At 45.4% G+C, this 13,344-nt stretch overlaps 1 protein-coding gene across 1 annotated transcript; it reads right to left on the reverse strand.

The window, feature by feature from the left end:
- Positions 1 to 4,333: 4,333 nt before the first annotated feature.
- Positions 4,334 to 13,141, reverse strand: LOC143688296 (uncharacterized). The gene is made up of 6 exons (XM_077166089.1): positions 12,908 to 13,141; positions 11,344 to 11,417; positions 10,046 to 10,173; positions 8,845 to 8,997; positions 5,294 to 5,578; positions 4,334 to 4,481 (listed from the first exon to the last, which is right to left on the reverse strand). Exons 1-6 carry the CDS (start codon positions 13,072 to 13,074, stop codon positions 4,356 to 4,358), a joined length of 933 nt encoding a protein of 310 aa, XP_077022204.1. The 5' UTR covers positions 13,075 to 13,141; the 3' UTR covers positions 4,334 to 4,355.
- Between the last annotated feature and the right edge of the window lie 203 nt (positions 13,142 to 13,344).

Below are 13,344 nucleotides of genomic sequence, written 5' to 3' on the forward strand. Positions count from 1 at the left end.
GGGCTTTAGAAAGCAGCAGTCCTATTCTTTCCAAAGGCCTATGAGGTGACCTTTATCTCTCTCCAAATGCTGAGGTGAATTGCAAGACTGGGGCACATTGGGAAGACCACCTTTTCCTTGGCTCCACACACTTCAAACATAGGGGCAACCCTCGCTATCTGTGCCTTCTCTCAGGCACATGCTCAACCCCTGCAGAATAACAGAGGCAGCCATGTCCCTGCAGTCACTGTTTTATGTGCCCACCCCCTTCCAAGGCTTGGGCCAGCACACTTCTTCTCTTCCTGAGCTAGGAAGGTGCAGGCCTAACCTCTGCTTCTTGGGAAAACTCACCTTCTCCACATGTACAGCTGAGACTGTTTTCCTCCTGGTCCAAGAATTCCTGGCCTCAGGCCAGGAGAAAAGACCTGAAGCCATTTTTCCTTCAATTTGTCCCTTTCCTATCCCTTTTATTCCAGACTTGCAGTGGGTTTGTTCATACAGGTCTTGCAAAAAATCTGTTGAATTTTCATGTAGTACACAAAGATCAAAGCCATCAGACAATAGGATATTCCACAAATCATATCCCATCTCCAATCCTCACATGTCTTATAAAGGTGAAGTGTTTCCATGTTTGGTTAAGTCCTCACATGGTGCCCTATTCACTGGAGTCCCAGTTTCTGGAAGCCCAGAATTTTCCAGACCATCAGTTTCTGGTTTCTTTTTCCCCTAGAGTTCAGTTCCCAACTAATCTCCTTCCTGTTGCATTTTACTGTAAGCTGCAAGGAGGAGCCAGACTTCATTTTCCACATTTAATTTGGAAATTTCTTCTGCTAAATATCCATGTTCATCACTCTCAAATTCTACCTTCCATCCACAAAGAATGCCTTCCTTCTGGTTTGCAACAACACATTCATGATTTTTGTCTAAAGCCTTATCAAAAGTATCATTAGAATACACATTTCTACCAACGGTCTCTTTAAAACAATTCAGGCCTTCCTTATTAAAGTCCTCACAACGCTTCAGGAATCTTCAACTTATCCACTTAAAAAGCCATCTGAACATATTTGGCATTTGCAAACCACAGTACTCCAGTTCTCTGGTACCAAGCTGTATTAGTCAGTGTTCTCTAGAGAAACAGAACCAACAGAAGATCTGTAAATATGCGATATAAAGGTATCTAACATGGCCATGGGGATGCAAGAATCCATAATCTGTAGGAAGCTGGCAATTATGATTAAGGGTCTTGACGAACTCCACAGGAGGGACTCTGTGGCTGAAGAAACAGTGAAAACTCTTTTTCCTTAAAAGTTTTCAACCAATTGGGTCAAAACCAACTGATTAGATTATCTAAGTTGTGGAGACGCACCCTCAGTTGATGTAGATTCACTCAGCCACAGCTGCAGTCAATTGACTGGTGATTTAATAACCCAATCTTCCAGTTTATCAATCAGCCATGAACTATCTTTACAGCAACAGTTAGCCCTGTGCTTGCCTGACCAGACAACTGGGCATCACCACGAGAGTGATGTTGACACCAGAACATAACCATCATAGTTTCCTCTCATGCATCATACAAAAAATTGAAAATGGATTAATATGAAAAATTGAAAATGGATCAAAGACCTAAATATGAGAGATAAAACATTAGACTTTTGTAAGAAACTCTAGGGGCAAATCTTTATGAATTTTATTTTGGCAATAGAGTCTTCAAATTTTGCATCAAAAGCACAAGCAACAAAAGAATTAAGGGGGAAATAATACGTCATGGAAATTTCTAGGAGGACATTACCAGAAAGTGAAAAAACAAAATACAAAATGGAAGATCATGGTTGCAAATCACGTATATGAAAAGGATTTAATATTCAGTATACATGAATAATTACTCATATTCAATGAAAAAGAAGAAGAATCCAATGGAAAAGTGGACAAAAGACTTGAATATACGTTGCACCAGGTAATATATACAAAGAATTAATAAGCATATGTAACGCTGCTCAACATAAAACACAAATTCAAACTGTAATTAAACATCACGTCACACTCTCTTTATACCTATTATAAAAACTTTCCAAAATAAGAGTTTGAAAAACATGGAGTCCATGCTGTGGTGTATACACAACATAGTTGAATAGGGGTCAAAGATATAGTTGCATGCCAATGGACATGGGATCATTATTCACAGTAACCCAAATATGAAAATAAAGCAAGGGTCCATCAGCAAATAAACCTTAAAGCAAATATGATCTGTTTGTAGTTGGCAAGTCAGATTGGTTCCTTGACCCTATGATAAAAACTATCAAAAAGGGAAAGTCTGAGAGAAAACTCTGAAATTGCCTCAATATTCACCTGCTTGCCAGTAATGTCATTAGAAAACAGTGTCATATCCCAGATGGAATGACATGGACGACCTCCGTTAAAGACCTTCAGGGTTTGTTATGGTGATCCTCATCTGATCCCCCGTTTAATTCAACATCTCTCTCCTCAAATCCAAGATGGGTTCTGGAGGATGTCAGTGGACTACTATAACGTGAGCCAAGACGTGCCTCCAATGGCGTTATTATTACAGACTAAGGGACTCTGCATCCATATTACCCGATCATTGATCTGGGAAGTGAGTTCGTCAGCTCACGAGCAGGAAATGGGGAGAAAGTGAGATGCTCTGATAGGATACATTCCGTAGTAATTATTTCATGGACCGGGTTGGGGGGCACTAATTTTATATTGTAAAATTGGGCTAAAATCCTCAGAATGTAATTGTGCCAGTTTGAATCTGTGGTGGACCTCAGAAAAGCCATGTCCTTTAATCTTCATTCCATATTGCTGGCTGGGAGCTTTTTGATTGTTCCTATGGAGATGTGGGTGGTAACTTGAGATTAGATGGTTTCCATGGAAATATTTTTAAGAGATATACCAGAAGCAGCATAGCCATGAGAATCAGGAGAGCCCATGCATCCAGAGACCTTTGGAGATGAAGAAGGAATACACCCCCAGGAGAGCGTCATTAAACAAGAAGCCTGGAGAGAGAGAGAGCAGACGTTGCCATGTTCCCCATGTGCCTTTCCAGTTAAGAGAGAAACTCTGAACTGCATCGGCCTTGAGTGAAAGTAACCTCTTGTTGGTGCCTTAGCTTGGACATTTACATAGACTTGCTTTAATTGGGACATTTTCACAGCCTTACAGCTGTAAACAAGCAACTTAATAAATTCCCCACTTTTAAAGCTGTTTCATTTCTGGTATAGCAAATTCTGGCAGCTAGCACACTAGAACAGTAATCAAAATTAAAATGACCAGTGAGGGACAGATGGATATTATTATGCCTTCAAATGGAGACTCTGAATAGATGCAGAATCATGTAGTCTCTGCTAACTGACAATGAGTGACATAACTTCAATTATGAGTGAAGCTAAGAAAAATACAAAACTTGCAAATGTACTTGAAAAAAGTGGAAAGACAATGTCAAATATGTGGCATAAACAGTACAAAGGAAACAAGAGGTACTTGGCAATTAAATGTAGGTTAGAACCTGTTTGTTCTGCAGGGGAAAAACATATGTTGAGTCATTTGGCAAAATTACAATAGGAATATTAGGAGAGATAAAACATTGTATCCAAGTAAATACGTGGAGGTTGATAATTTCAGGTCCTGATTGCTGAGGATATTTTAATTCTTAGTAAAGACTCACTGAGAAGATTAAGCTCAAAGGCCAAAGTATATGGAATCTAACCTTCAATAATTCAAAGAAAATTTTTTTGTGAATGTTTATGTTTGAGTGTGTCATGGATGTGTATGTACGTGGGTGTGTGTCTATCTGTGCGTGTAAAATATCCAAAGAGAGAGACAAAGAAAGTGACAGAATCATGAGGTGCACCCAAAATATAAAGCAAATGTTGATTAAGTTAAAACAGGCAATCTGGGTATGGAGTACTGGAGTGTTTCCTGTATTATCCTGATTCTTGAAAACTTGCCACTGAATATTTACTCTATGAATGCATTCCTAGGTACCTGCAAGTCAAAATTTCTCTGTATTTTTGTTCATATGTCCTTTCTGTCTACCCCACCCCCAACAGTGAAAGGATGAAAACAAACAGAGGCATCAAGAAATGACTTGACATGGCCCATGAAAAATCTTTATGGGGAAGACCAATAGGAATTTTGAAAGGCATTAGAGGATTTAAATAATGGACAGCAGAATCTGTGATGTACACATTTTAATGTATCTTAATTCCCCTCTGAAAAACAAAGAAAATAGTTTTAAAATGGTCCACCCCTCCCACCCTACATAAAGACTGTTAAACAAAATTTAAAAATATAAATGTATAAGATCCCCCACCCCACCCCACGTCATCCCCTATAATACAGGTTCAAAATACACAGTCTTAAAAATCAAGAGGGCAAAATTTTTCATTCTGAATAAGATTAAATCCTTGCGCAGCCTCTCTGGCTTCCGGGATGGTTCTGGCATGGGACAGAGGGCTCTTCTTCATATACAAGTTGATGGAGGCCTAAGGAGAGAGAGAACTGGCCTTAGCCCAGCTGCCAGAGCCCCAGGGCCCAAGGACCCTCCCAGAGGGCAGCTGGAGGCCAGGGAGGGGCAGACACCTGGGCCCAGGCTGCAGGTGGGCACAGCTCTGAAAGAAGATTAGGTTTTGAGCGCTCCTCCTCCAGGTAACAGGTTGAGGGAGTTTGTCCCATTGACAGAAGAAGTTTTGGAGGTTCAGAGAAAATGGGGTGACTCCCCGAAGGTCACCAGTGTGCACCCGGACCTTACATCTTGGCTTGTGCCCCCTGGTGTGACTCCCTGTAAATGTCCTCCACTGCACTCTTCCCTAAGTCTGGTTGCTGGGTGAGCTTCAAAGCTCTGTGGTCTCAGAGGGCAGGAGGTGCTGACCCTTCCTCCCTTGGGCCCCATAATGTACAAACGTGATAGCCTGGGATCATTCCTCACTGGCCCACCAGGTGCTCTGCTGGACAAAGAGGTGCACAAGGCAGGAAGCCCTGAAGCACAGGGGTGCCGGGCACAGGGCCTTCTGCAGGAACCAGGTTTCCTCATGCCTGGAGTTCTGGTCCCATTGACAGCACTGGTCCCTGAGAAATTCTAGCTGTCCTGATGGAGACACTTGAGGTCCTCCCCACAGGAGCCCCTGGTGAAGAGCAGCCTCCTTCATTCCTGCCGGGTGAGCTGTGCCTCTCATTCCAGCTCTAGCCCTGCTCCCCTTGCAGAACCCTGGGCTTGTCCTGCTGGCCTCTATTCTGGGGTGTGGGGACCCTGGAGCTGACTTGGGGAGGGAACTCCATCCCAGTAAAAACAACCTACCTGAGGCCGTGCTCTGATGGAGGTGACCCCATCCTGACGGAACTGCCCCCTGTTTATGGCAAATCTGCTGGGGCTGCAGGGGGGTAGCTGGAGGCAGGCCTGGAGAAGGAGAGTCCTCTGAAAGCCTCTGGGACTCAGAGGGGCCTTAGCCAGAACCAGGCCCAGGGGCCCGAGGTGGGTGATGGCCTCCAGGATCCTGGGCTGTTCTGGGGCCAACAGGGAGGCATCCAGGGAAGAGGGAGCTGGGACAGCGGGACTGTCATCCTCACCCTCCAGGGGTTTGACCTAAAAAAAAAAAAACAAATATGGAAACCACTTTAAAGCTCTCACTCAAACACATGATCCAAACCATCATTTAGTGAAGGCTCATATAAAAATACCTAGAAAGGGCAAGTCCCAAGATCGAGGGCTTGACTTATTAAATTGTTATTCCCTAATGTCTGCAAGAATGTCAGCAATTCCCCAGCTGTTAAAGATTAATATTTCCACATTTTTCCCAGTTTTTCAGGGGTCTTTCCAAATACTTTTATCATTTTCTGCCCAGATGACTCTGGGATGTATGAGGGCATCACACTACCCAGTACAAACCAACAAGATCTCACTCCCTGTTCAAGGTTCCTTGTAATATGGTGTTCAAATAAACTGGCCATGCCATTGAAATTAGGTAGTGTGCTAAAGAAAATATAAATTTTGCACCAAATAAACATCTCTTTTTTTGGTCTTACGCAGGCTTTGATGTTCAAAGCATAGTCAATATCATCCTTTAACGGTTAGTCTGATTTACTTAATCCTAACCAGATCTGCTTCACAAACATGCTAATTGAAGTATTCTGGCAAAGGAAAAACTAAGCCTACTATAGTTATGCCTCAGAGTCACCCCCAGAGAACGTCTTTTTTCTCAGTCGTGGCCTGTCTTTATAAATCAACTCAAGGTAAATGCATTGCTGTACCTGCTACGTGGGTCATGTCTTCCAAGGGTTAAATTTCTCTAGCAATGTGGGACCAGATCCCAGGGAGGAACCTGTCCCTGGAATGCGGGATTGAGAAAGCATTCTTGACCAAGAGGATGATGAGAAAAGAAACACAATATAGTTTCAGTCTCTAAGAGATTTCAGACAGAGTCAGGAGGTCATTGTGGAGTTTATGCTAGTGCATTATATAGACACCTGATTTTAGTTTGTAGTATATTAGAATAGGTTGAAGGAAATACCTGAAACATTTGAACAGTAATTCATCATGACTTTTTAAAAATATTTTTTTGAGAAATCTTCACACACATAGACTCCATACATGGGGTACTGTCAATTTCTCACAATATCATCACATAGTTGTGTATTCTTCCCCATGATCATTTTTAGAACATTTGCATTACTCCAGAAAAAGAAATAAAAAACAAAAAACTAATACATCCCATACCTCTTATCCCTCCCTCTCATTGACCACGAGTATGTCAATCTACCTAGTTTTTGTAATCCAGTATTCCTGATTCTTGGAAATGATTGTATATCTAGCTTTTTTTTTTGTATGCTGTATGGTGGGATCACACTTCATTCTTTTTCCACATGACTCTCCCATCACTGAGCTCCATTTTTAATTTTTATTTGAGGCGGGAAGTGCATGGGCTGGTAATTGAACCTGGGTCCCCTGCATGGCAGGTGAGAATTCTAACACTGAGCTACCCTTGTACCCCCCTATAATTAGCATTTAAAGCGTGAACATGTATGTGGGAAAACCTTGTGGCTGACACTCTAGACTATGGACAGACTAGTAAAATATAAAGACAAACATAAATACATAATCGGACGGATAAGGGGTATGGAATGTGTTGGGTGTTCTTTTTTAATTTTTATGTTTATGTTTATTCTTGTGGTTTATTGGTTGTGGTGATGGGTGTACAAATATGATGATACTGTGAACTCTTGATTGTAAACTGCAGATGATTATATGGTATGCAAATATATCTCAATAAGATTGTATTTTAAAAAGCTAAAAAATATTTAGACCAGAAAGGCCTTTGGCTGCTGCAATCTGGGATCCTTGGAGTTCATATACTCCACAAGGCAGTCCCTCTGCTTTCCATGAAACACAACCACATCACAGCAAATGGCCCATGTCACATCCCTCTGTGTGCCCATCTTTACTTCACAACCTCCTGCAAGCTGGGGTCATATGACCACTTTATACATGGTAACTGGAGCTCAGAGAGATTGACAGTGGTTCCCAAGGACATTCAATGAGTTGTGAGAGACAGAGGCAGCTTTGGGAATCATGACTCTCTGGTGCCAACCTCTCTGTACTCCACAGCCACATGCACGAGACAATTAGGTAAGAAATTTGATTTTATGGGGCCACACGTTCTTCAGCTTCCTCCAGCCATCACAGATATTTACTCTAAGTGCCCACAGCCCAGAATTCAGGGTAGTAAGAAGCTGTTCCATGGGAGGCTTTGCTGGGGATTTGAGACTGGTTAAGAGGGAGAAGGAGTCTTTCTACTACTGGAAAAGGTGATTTCCTCTGGACATGGTGGGTGGAAGCCCGCCATCCTCGTCTCTTGGACCCTGTTTGGGCTGAAATCAACTATGATGGGGATGCCCAGCACTAAGATGGTCCCAAAAGACAAAAATTACCAGTTTCCCTTCGGACACCTAAAAGCAATTACCTCTGTAGGCTGATACGTTGGAGTCCCAGGTTTTCTCCTCCATTTCCTGCCCTTGCTCCTCAGCAGCTCCCCCGGGGCCATTCTGACCTGTGAGTTTCCACTTGATGTGTTCTTCTTCTCCTGGTCTCTTTTCCACTCCCCACCATGGCCAATAAATATTTCCAGGAGTGAACATCTGGAAGCCCTAGCCCTGGCGGCAGACCCTGCTATAATGACTAAGCCCCTAATGTGTTTTGTAACATGCACCAAGGCTTGCAACTATCCCATCTCTGGTCTGTAGGAGGGACTTGGGCAACCACCCGAGACTGAAGGCAGATTACACAAAGCTACTGCTTGGCACAGGGGACCTGAGTGCTCATTCTGGAGGCGGGGGGCTGTAGGTAAAGCTGAGTCTGAAGGAGGAGATGGATAAGCCAGGAGAGGAGGTGGAAGGGCGGGAAACAGAACAGGGTGGGGGAAGTGGGAGGGTAAGATTTCAGGCAGGTGGAACTTGCATAATGAGACCACATAGCACTGAAGGAATGAAGAAATTGACATGGCCAAAGGGCACTTTGGGAAAGAACCCGAGGTTTGGGCAGATGCAAGACCCAGAGTTTCTCATAATTGCCGCACCTAACTACTACACTCCATCAGCAGCTAAGGGTGTGCACACTGAGTTCTTTCTAAGCCCCCTCATAGTCCATCTGCAACCATTACTCCATAGTGCATCCTTGCATTCTTTTCTCTACCCCACACCATGAGCTCTGAAGAAAGAACTACCACTTGTGACTGGCTCACTACATTCCCTTGTGTCCACTAAACCATGAAGTGATCCCTCCACAAAACTAGCATTCAAGATCAGACATGAAATGAAACAGAAAATGAAAGCCAATGACCTGGTACAAGGACCCACCTTGGACGTTGATTCCACAGTCTCCTGGGAATCCCTATTATGGACCACAGGCTCCTCCTGTGAGTTCTCTTCGGGGTCAGGAGGTAAAAGAATCTGAATCATGGGTTTCTGCCTTGAAAGCAACATACAGGAGCCTCTGAAGGGCATGTGGTTCTATGGAGAGAGGAAAGAGTAGTGAGTGACCTTGGGCTGAGCCCCTGACAAGTGTGACTCCCAGGTGAAGCCATCTTTGAAAAGAACCCACAGGAGACCCGGATTCGAATCCTGGACCATGCATCCTCCAAAAGAAAGCGCCCAAAGACCCAGAACTAAAATGATGTAATTCTGACAAGAGTGGTCTTGGAATGCTGCAGTGCTGCTCATTATTGCAGTGCAGAAAGAAACAGGAGGAGATGCTCAAGGGCCTCCCATGAAGTGCAGGACCTCAGCACAAGGCATCTCACTCCTACTGTCACTACATGGAGGAGGTTTCTCTAACCTCAGTCTCTGGGTCAACTGCACTTCACAGACCTTTCTGTCAGTGGCCTCCAATTGTGGATCAGACTCTGTCACATGCTGCCAAGTCATCCCCTCCATGGCCTCCAATGTCAGGCTCCCCCTTGCCTTGACCTTACCACCACACATGCAGTGTGGGCACCCATGGGTCCCAAGTGGGAACCTCTGTGCAGCTGGGATCATGGCAATGTTTGTTCTGGTCCACACAGGTGCTGCCTGCTGGGGTGTCCTGGATTCCTGTTTCCACCTGGATGCCATGGGCAGGCCCATCTATGGGTCTGTCCTGTGCAAACATGAGCCGCAGTCAACCAAGGAGACAGAGGGTATAAATCAATTGCCGCAATCCCAAGTCGGAGATTTGGACAACGACCAAGTCCCAGTGCGGTCCTAAGAGTAACTCTGGTCATCAGCTCAGGAAGAACCAGTTAGCCTGCCTACCCTTCCCCACCATGTTGATTAAAGGATGATGCTAGTGGGGTTCCCTTGACCATGTCCAAACAGCATTGCTTATCTTGGAGAATGTGACTTGTCAATGCAAGGGTTCCACATAGGTCAGGGAAGGGCCCCTGTGATCTGAGAATGGAGATATCCCTCTGTGATGGCTTGTCTACTATAACAAGCACAAGAACACCCTCCAGTGCAGAGGATTAGATGTCTTGCAGGAGAGGGGTGGAGGAGGGAGCACTGCTGGCATTTAACTCCAGACCTGGATCTGCAGAACCTTCAGGAAAGGACCCATGAAGTGCTTGTTCAGCTTCTCCTTGTACTGGTTGATCCACAGTTGTGCGAGGCAGGAGTTGGGGAAGAAGACATGTCCGGGTGTGCCCTGAGGATCTAAGGAGATGGAAAGCAGTAGCTACTTCAGGGAGGTGCATTAGAGGTATCCCCCAGCCCAGGGTTACAAGATTCCTGGCACACTGAATGACAGGCAGCCCATGGTCTTTACCAGGTGTCCATGAACCAGAGACTCCACCACCCAAGGGACTGGGGAAGATGTTGTGGATGTCACGCTGAGCAGTGCACAGTGAGATCATTACCCCCTACATACTCTCTTCCCTTTCTTGTACCCACTGTGAGTGCAGAGCAGTCAGAGGGGACTGATCAAGCCTGATGAGCAGTCCAGGATGCTCAGTCCAGTCTGAATGTAAGTCTACTGATTCTGAGCCCAGCCTAGGTGCTGGAAACAAAAGCTCTGGAAATTCTGCATAAAATCTAATGTGGAGGACACGGCCGCCAAGCCCAGTTTGTGCCTAGAATCGTACCATTCAATCAGCCAACTTCCCTTATGCTTTTCATCTATACATCCTGCCCACTCCAATTGTGCTTCCCTAGCTTGCAATGAACTTCATCCTCAAGAATGTGCCCAAACTGCTCTGTTCTCACTCGCACCCACCCCTAAAAATTCTACATGGGAGCTGTGTCTATGTACAAAGAGGGGATTCTCCCAAGGCAGGCGTCCTTTGACTATGGATAAGAGTGGAAGATGGGGTGGGAAGTGTTCGCTGGAGAGAAAGCAGCCCCCTACATACCCTCTGCTGGAATCATGAGAAGATGGGTCCAGAGAAAGGAAGGGCCTGTTCAGCTTTGGAAGTGGACACAGACCATGGCGTCATAAAGGAATGGGTAGCTAAGCATAATCCTGTGGGTAAGTGGGTAGTTGGCTGGATATGGGTGTATCTAGTGAGGGAGAGAGGAATTGGCATGACTCTTAGGAAAGACTATCACCACCAGCCAGTCTAGTAAAATGAAGGGTAAGGTTCACATCCTTCAAGCTGTGAATAAGAACATGGAAATAAGCCCTGGAACTGAAGAAATAAAAATGACTATGAAATATTATAACTGCATCACCTTTATTGGACAAGCATTGTACAGCTGTGCAGGTGACCTGACACCCATCCAAAACATGTCAGCTCTTTCCTGAAGAAGAGCTTGTGCTGGATCCAGCCTCTTTCCAGGGACCCCAGGGGCTGGTACCCCATGTGGAGGCAGGACCAGCCCTCTTACCTGGGCACATGTTCCATGATCCAGGGTCTGCACTGATGCTGCCATTTATCACTGCCAGGAGCCAGTCCCACTGCCTGCAGGGGAAGGAAGGGAGGGGTACCTGGTGTGGGACTCCAGGCAGAAACCACAGGGCATCGGGTGCTTCTTGAGCCCAGGAAGCCTTACCTGGTCCCAGTTCTTTGAGCCAGAAAGACCAAAGCATGATCTGTGCAGCATGGATGACAGATATGCCCCTCCTGGACTGGACCAAGCTCTCGTCATATACATGACTGTCCCCACCAGAACCAGGTTCTCAGGAAATATGCAGGTGGCCAGGTCTAGGTTGATCTTTTAAAGAAGGAGTTTACAGGATTCTCTGAAATTTTCCTGTGAGCCCAGACCTCATGTCGGCCAGTTCCCAGGTCCTGATCAAGTAAGTGCACCCCAAATCATAGGCACCATGGTGACCTTCTCCCTCCAAATCCACCCAATCCCCAGAGGGAGGGAGCTACTGTCCAATGCTGTGGCACGAGATAAGGTCTCATCCCCATATGCTCCTTCAAATAATAAATCATCACCTTCTGTAGCACTGAAAGATCTGCTTGAACAGGGTCCTCACACCCTTTCAACACTGAGAAATAAACTATTTATTCAATGACTTGATGTCCTCTGAGGTCACCAAGCTCCTAACTCAAATCCTCTCAGACCTCATGATGTTCACCTTTTATGTTATGAGCTTGCATTTGATGTGATATCAGGCCAAGGTTGAACATCTTGAGGTTCTTTCAATTTTTCTTCTGAGGAGGGAGTCATATAGCCTCTGAATCAAGTAGGGCACCCCTGGTGCAGCCACCCTAGGCTAATTTCCACTCAGATGACCTTGTCCCCTTAACATGATTCTCGTCCATTTCTCTTCGATCGTTTGTCCCTCTGAGACAAGGGAAGCTGAGACGGTTTCCCTGTCGTGTTCCCTGGTCCCAGGAATAACCTTGTCTCATAAATTCAGTACACTTGGAGCCTTGAAGCCTTCCCAAGCATATGATGGAGCTAAGAATTCAGAGTGAAACATACTGGACTGAGACCTCCCTAGTTGCTTGGCAGGAGAATGGTGTCTGGTGCATTCTCCCAGGAGCCAAGCTGAAACTTTCACATGCTGTGGTCACACCCACCATGTGTTCCTACTAACTGTCCACATGGGTAGCCAAGGCAGGGTCTGCTTGAGTGTAACAACAGCACAGAGCTTGGTATGTCCCTCCCACCTTCTATCAGAAGCTCTTACATCAGGTAGGAGGGGCAAGAATGTTCTCCTCTCCCTGGCTGTGGTCAGCTCTGGGTTTTAAGAAGAAAGTGCTACTTGGAGGAAATGAGTTGACAGCCTTAGTTAAGGACTGAGGGCTCAAGTCCCTTCAAGGGGTCTTTGAAGCTCCTTCTGGAACTGCAGGGACAGTGTGGATTGGGAATCACTTTAATGTATTTTACACGGGGCTGTTGTGGGAGATGTGGCTGTCTAGACCCAATGGGAAGGGAGAATGTGAGGTTTGATACAAGAAATAGTAAGAGGCTGGTTTCCATAGTCAACACTCACGATGAGTAGATCCGTTTCTCCTGACTTTCCATGTCCACGCCACACTGGTCTGGGAGGCAGGGCTGTGGGAAAACCTGCTGCTGCTCACCCAACCTGGTGGTCCCAACTGCCTCCTTCTCCAGCTTCCCGTTTTCGTGAAGTTGCAGCCACAACTTCCACATCTCCATAGGCTTTGGGAGGGGCAGATCCTCCGACAGCAAATCAACCTCCACTCTAACTGCCCAGTCACCAGGCAGTATCTTTTAAAAACAATCTGCAGTTGCCCTGACAATGGCTTGGTGAGGTCATCGTCAGAATCACAATCTGATTGGACAGCACAGTAAACCAAGGTTTCCTAGTGTAGGGAGACCTGCCCAAGGCCCCACAGTAAGACTTGAAACCAGGATTTATGTCCAGGACCCACTGCCACCTTGGGAGTACTCATACTTGAATGTTCT

Source organism: Tamandua tetradactyla, chromosome 6, assembly GCF_023851605.1.
Source record: "Tamandua tetradactyla isolate mTamTet1 chromosome 6, mTamTet1.pri, whole genome shotgun sequence".
NCBI lineage: Eukaryota > Metazoa > Chordata > Mammalia > Pilosa > Myrmecophagidae > Tamandua > Tamandua tetradactyla.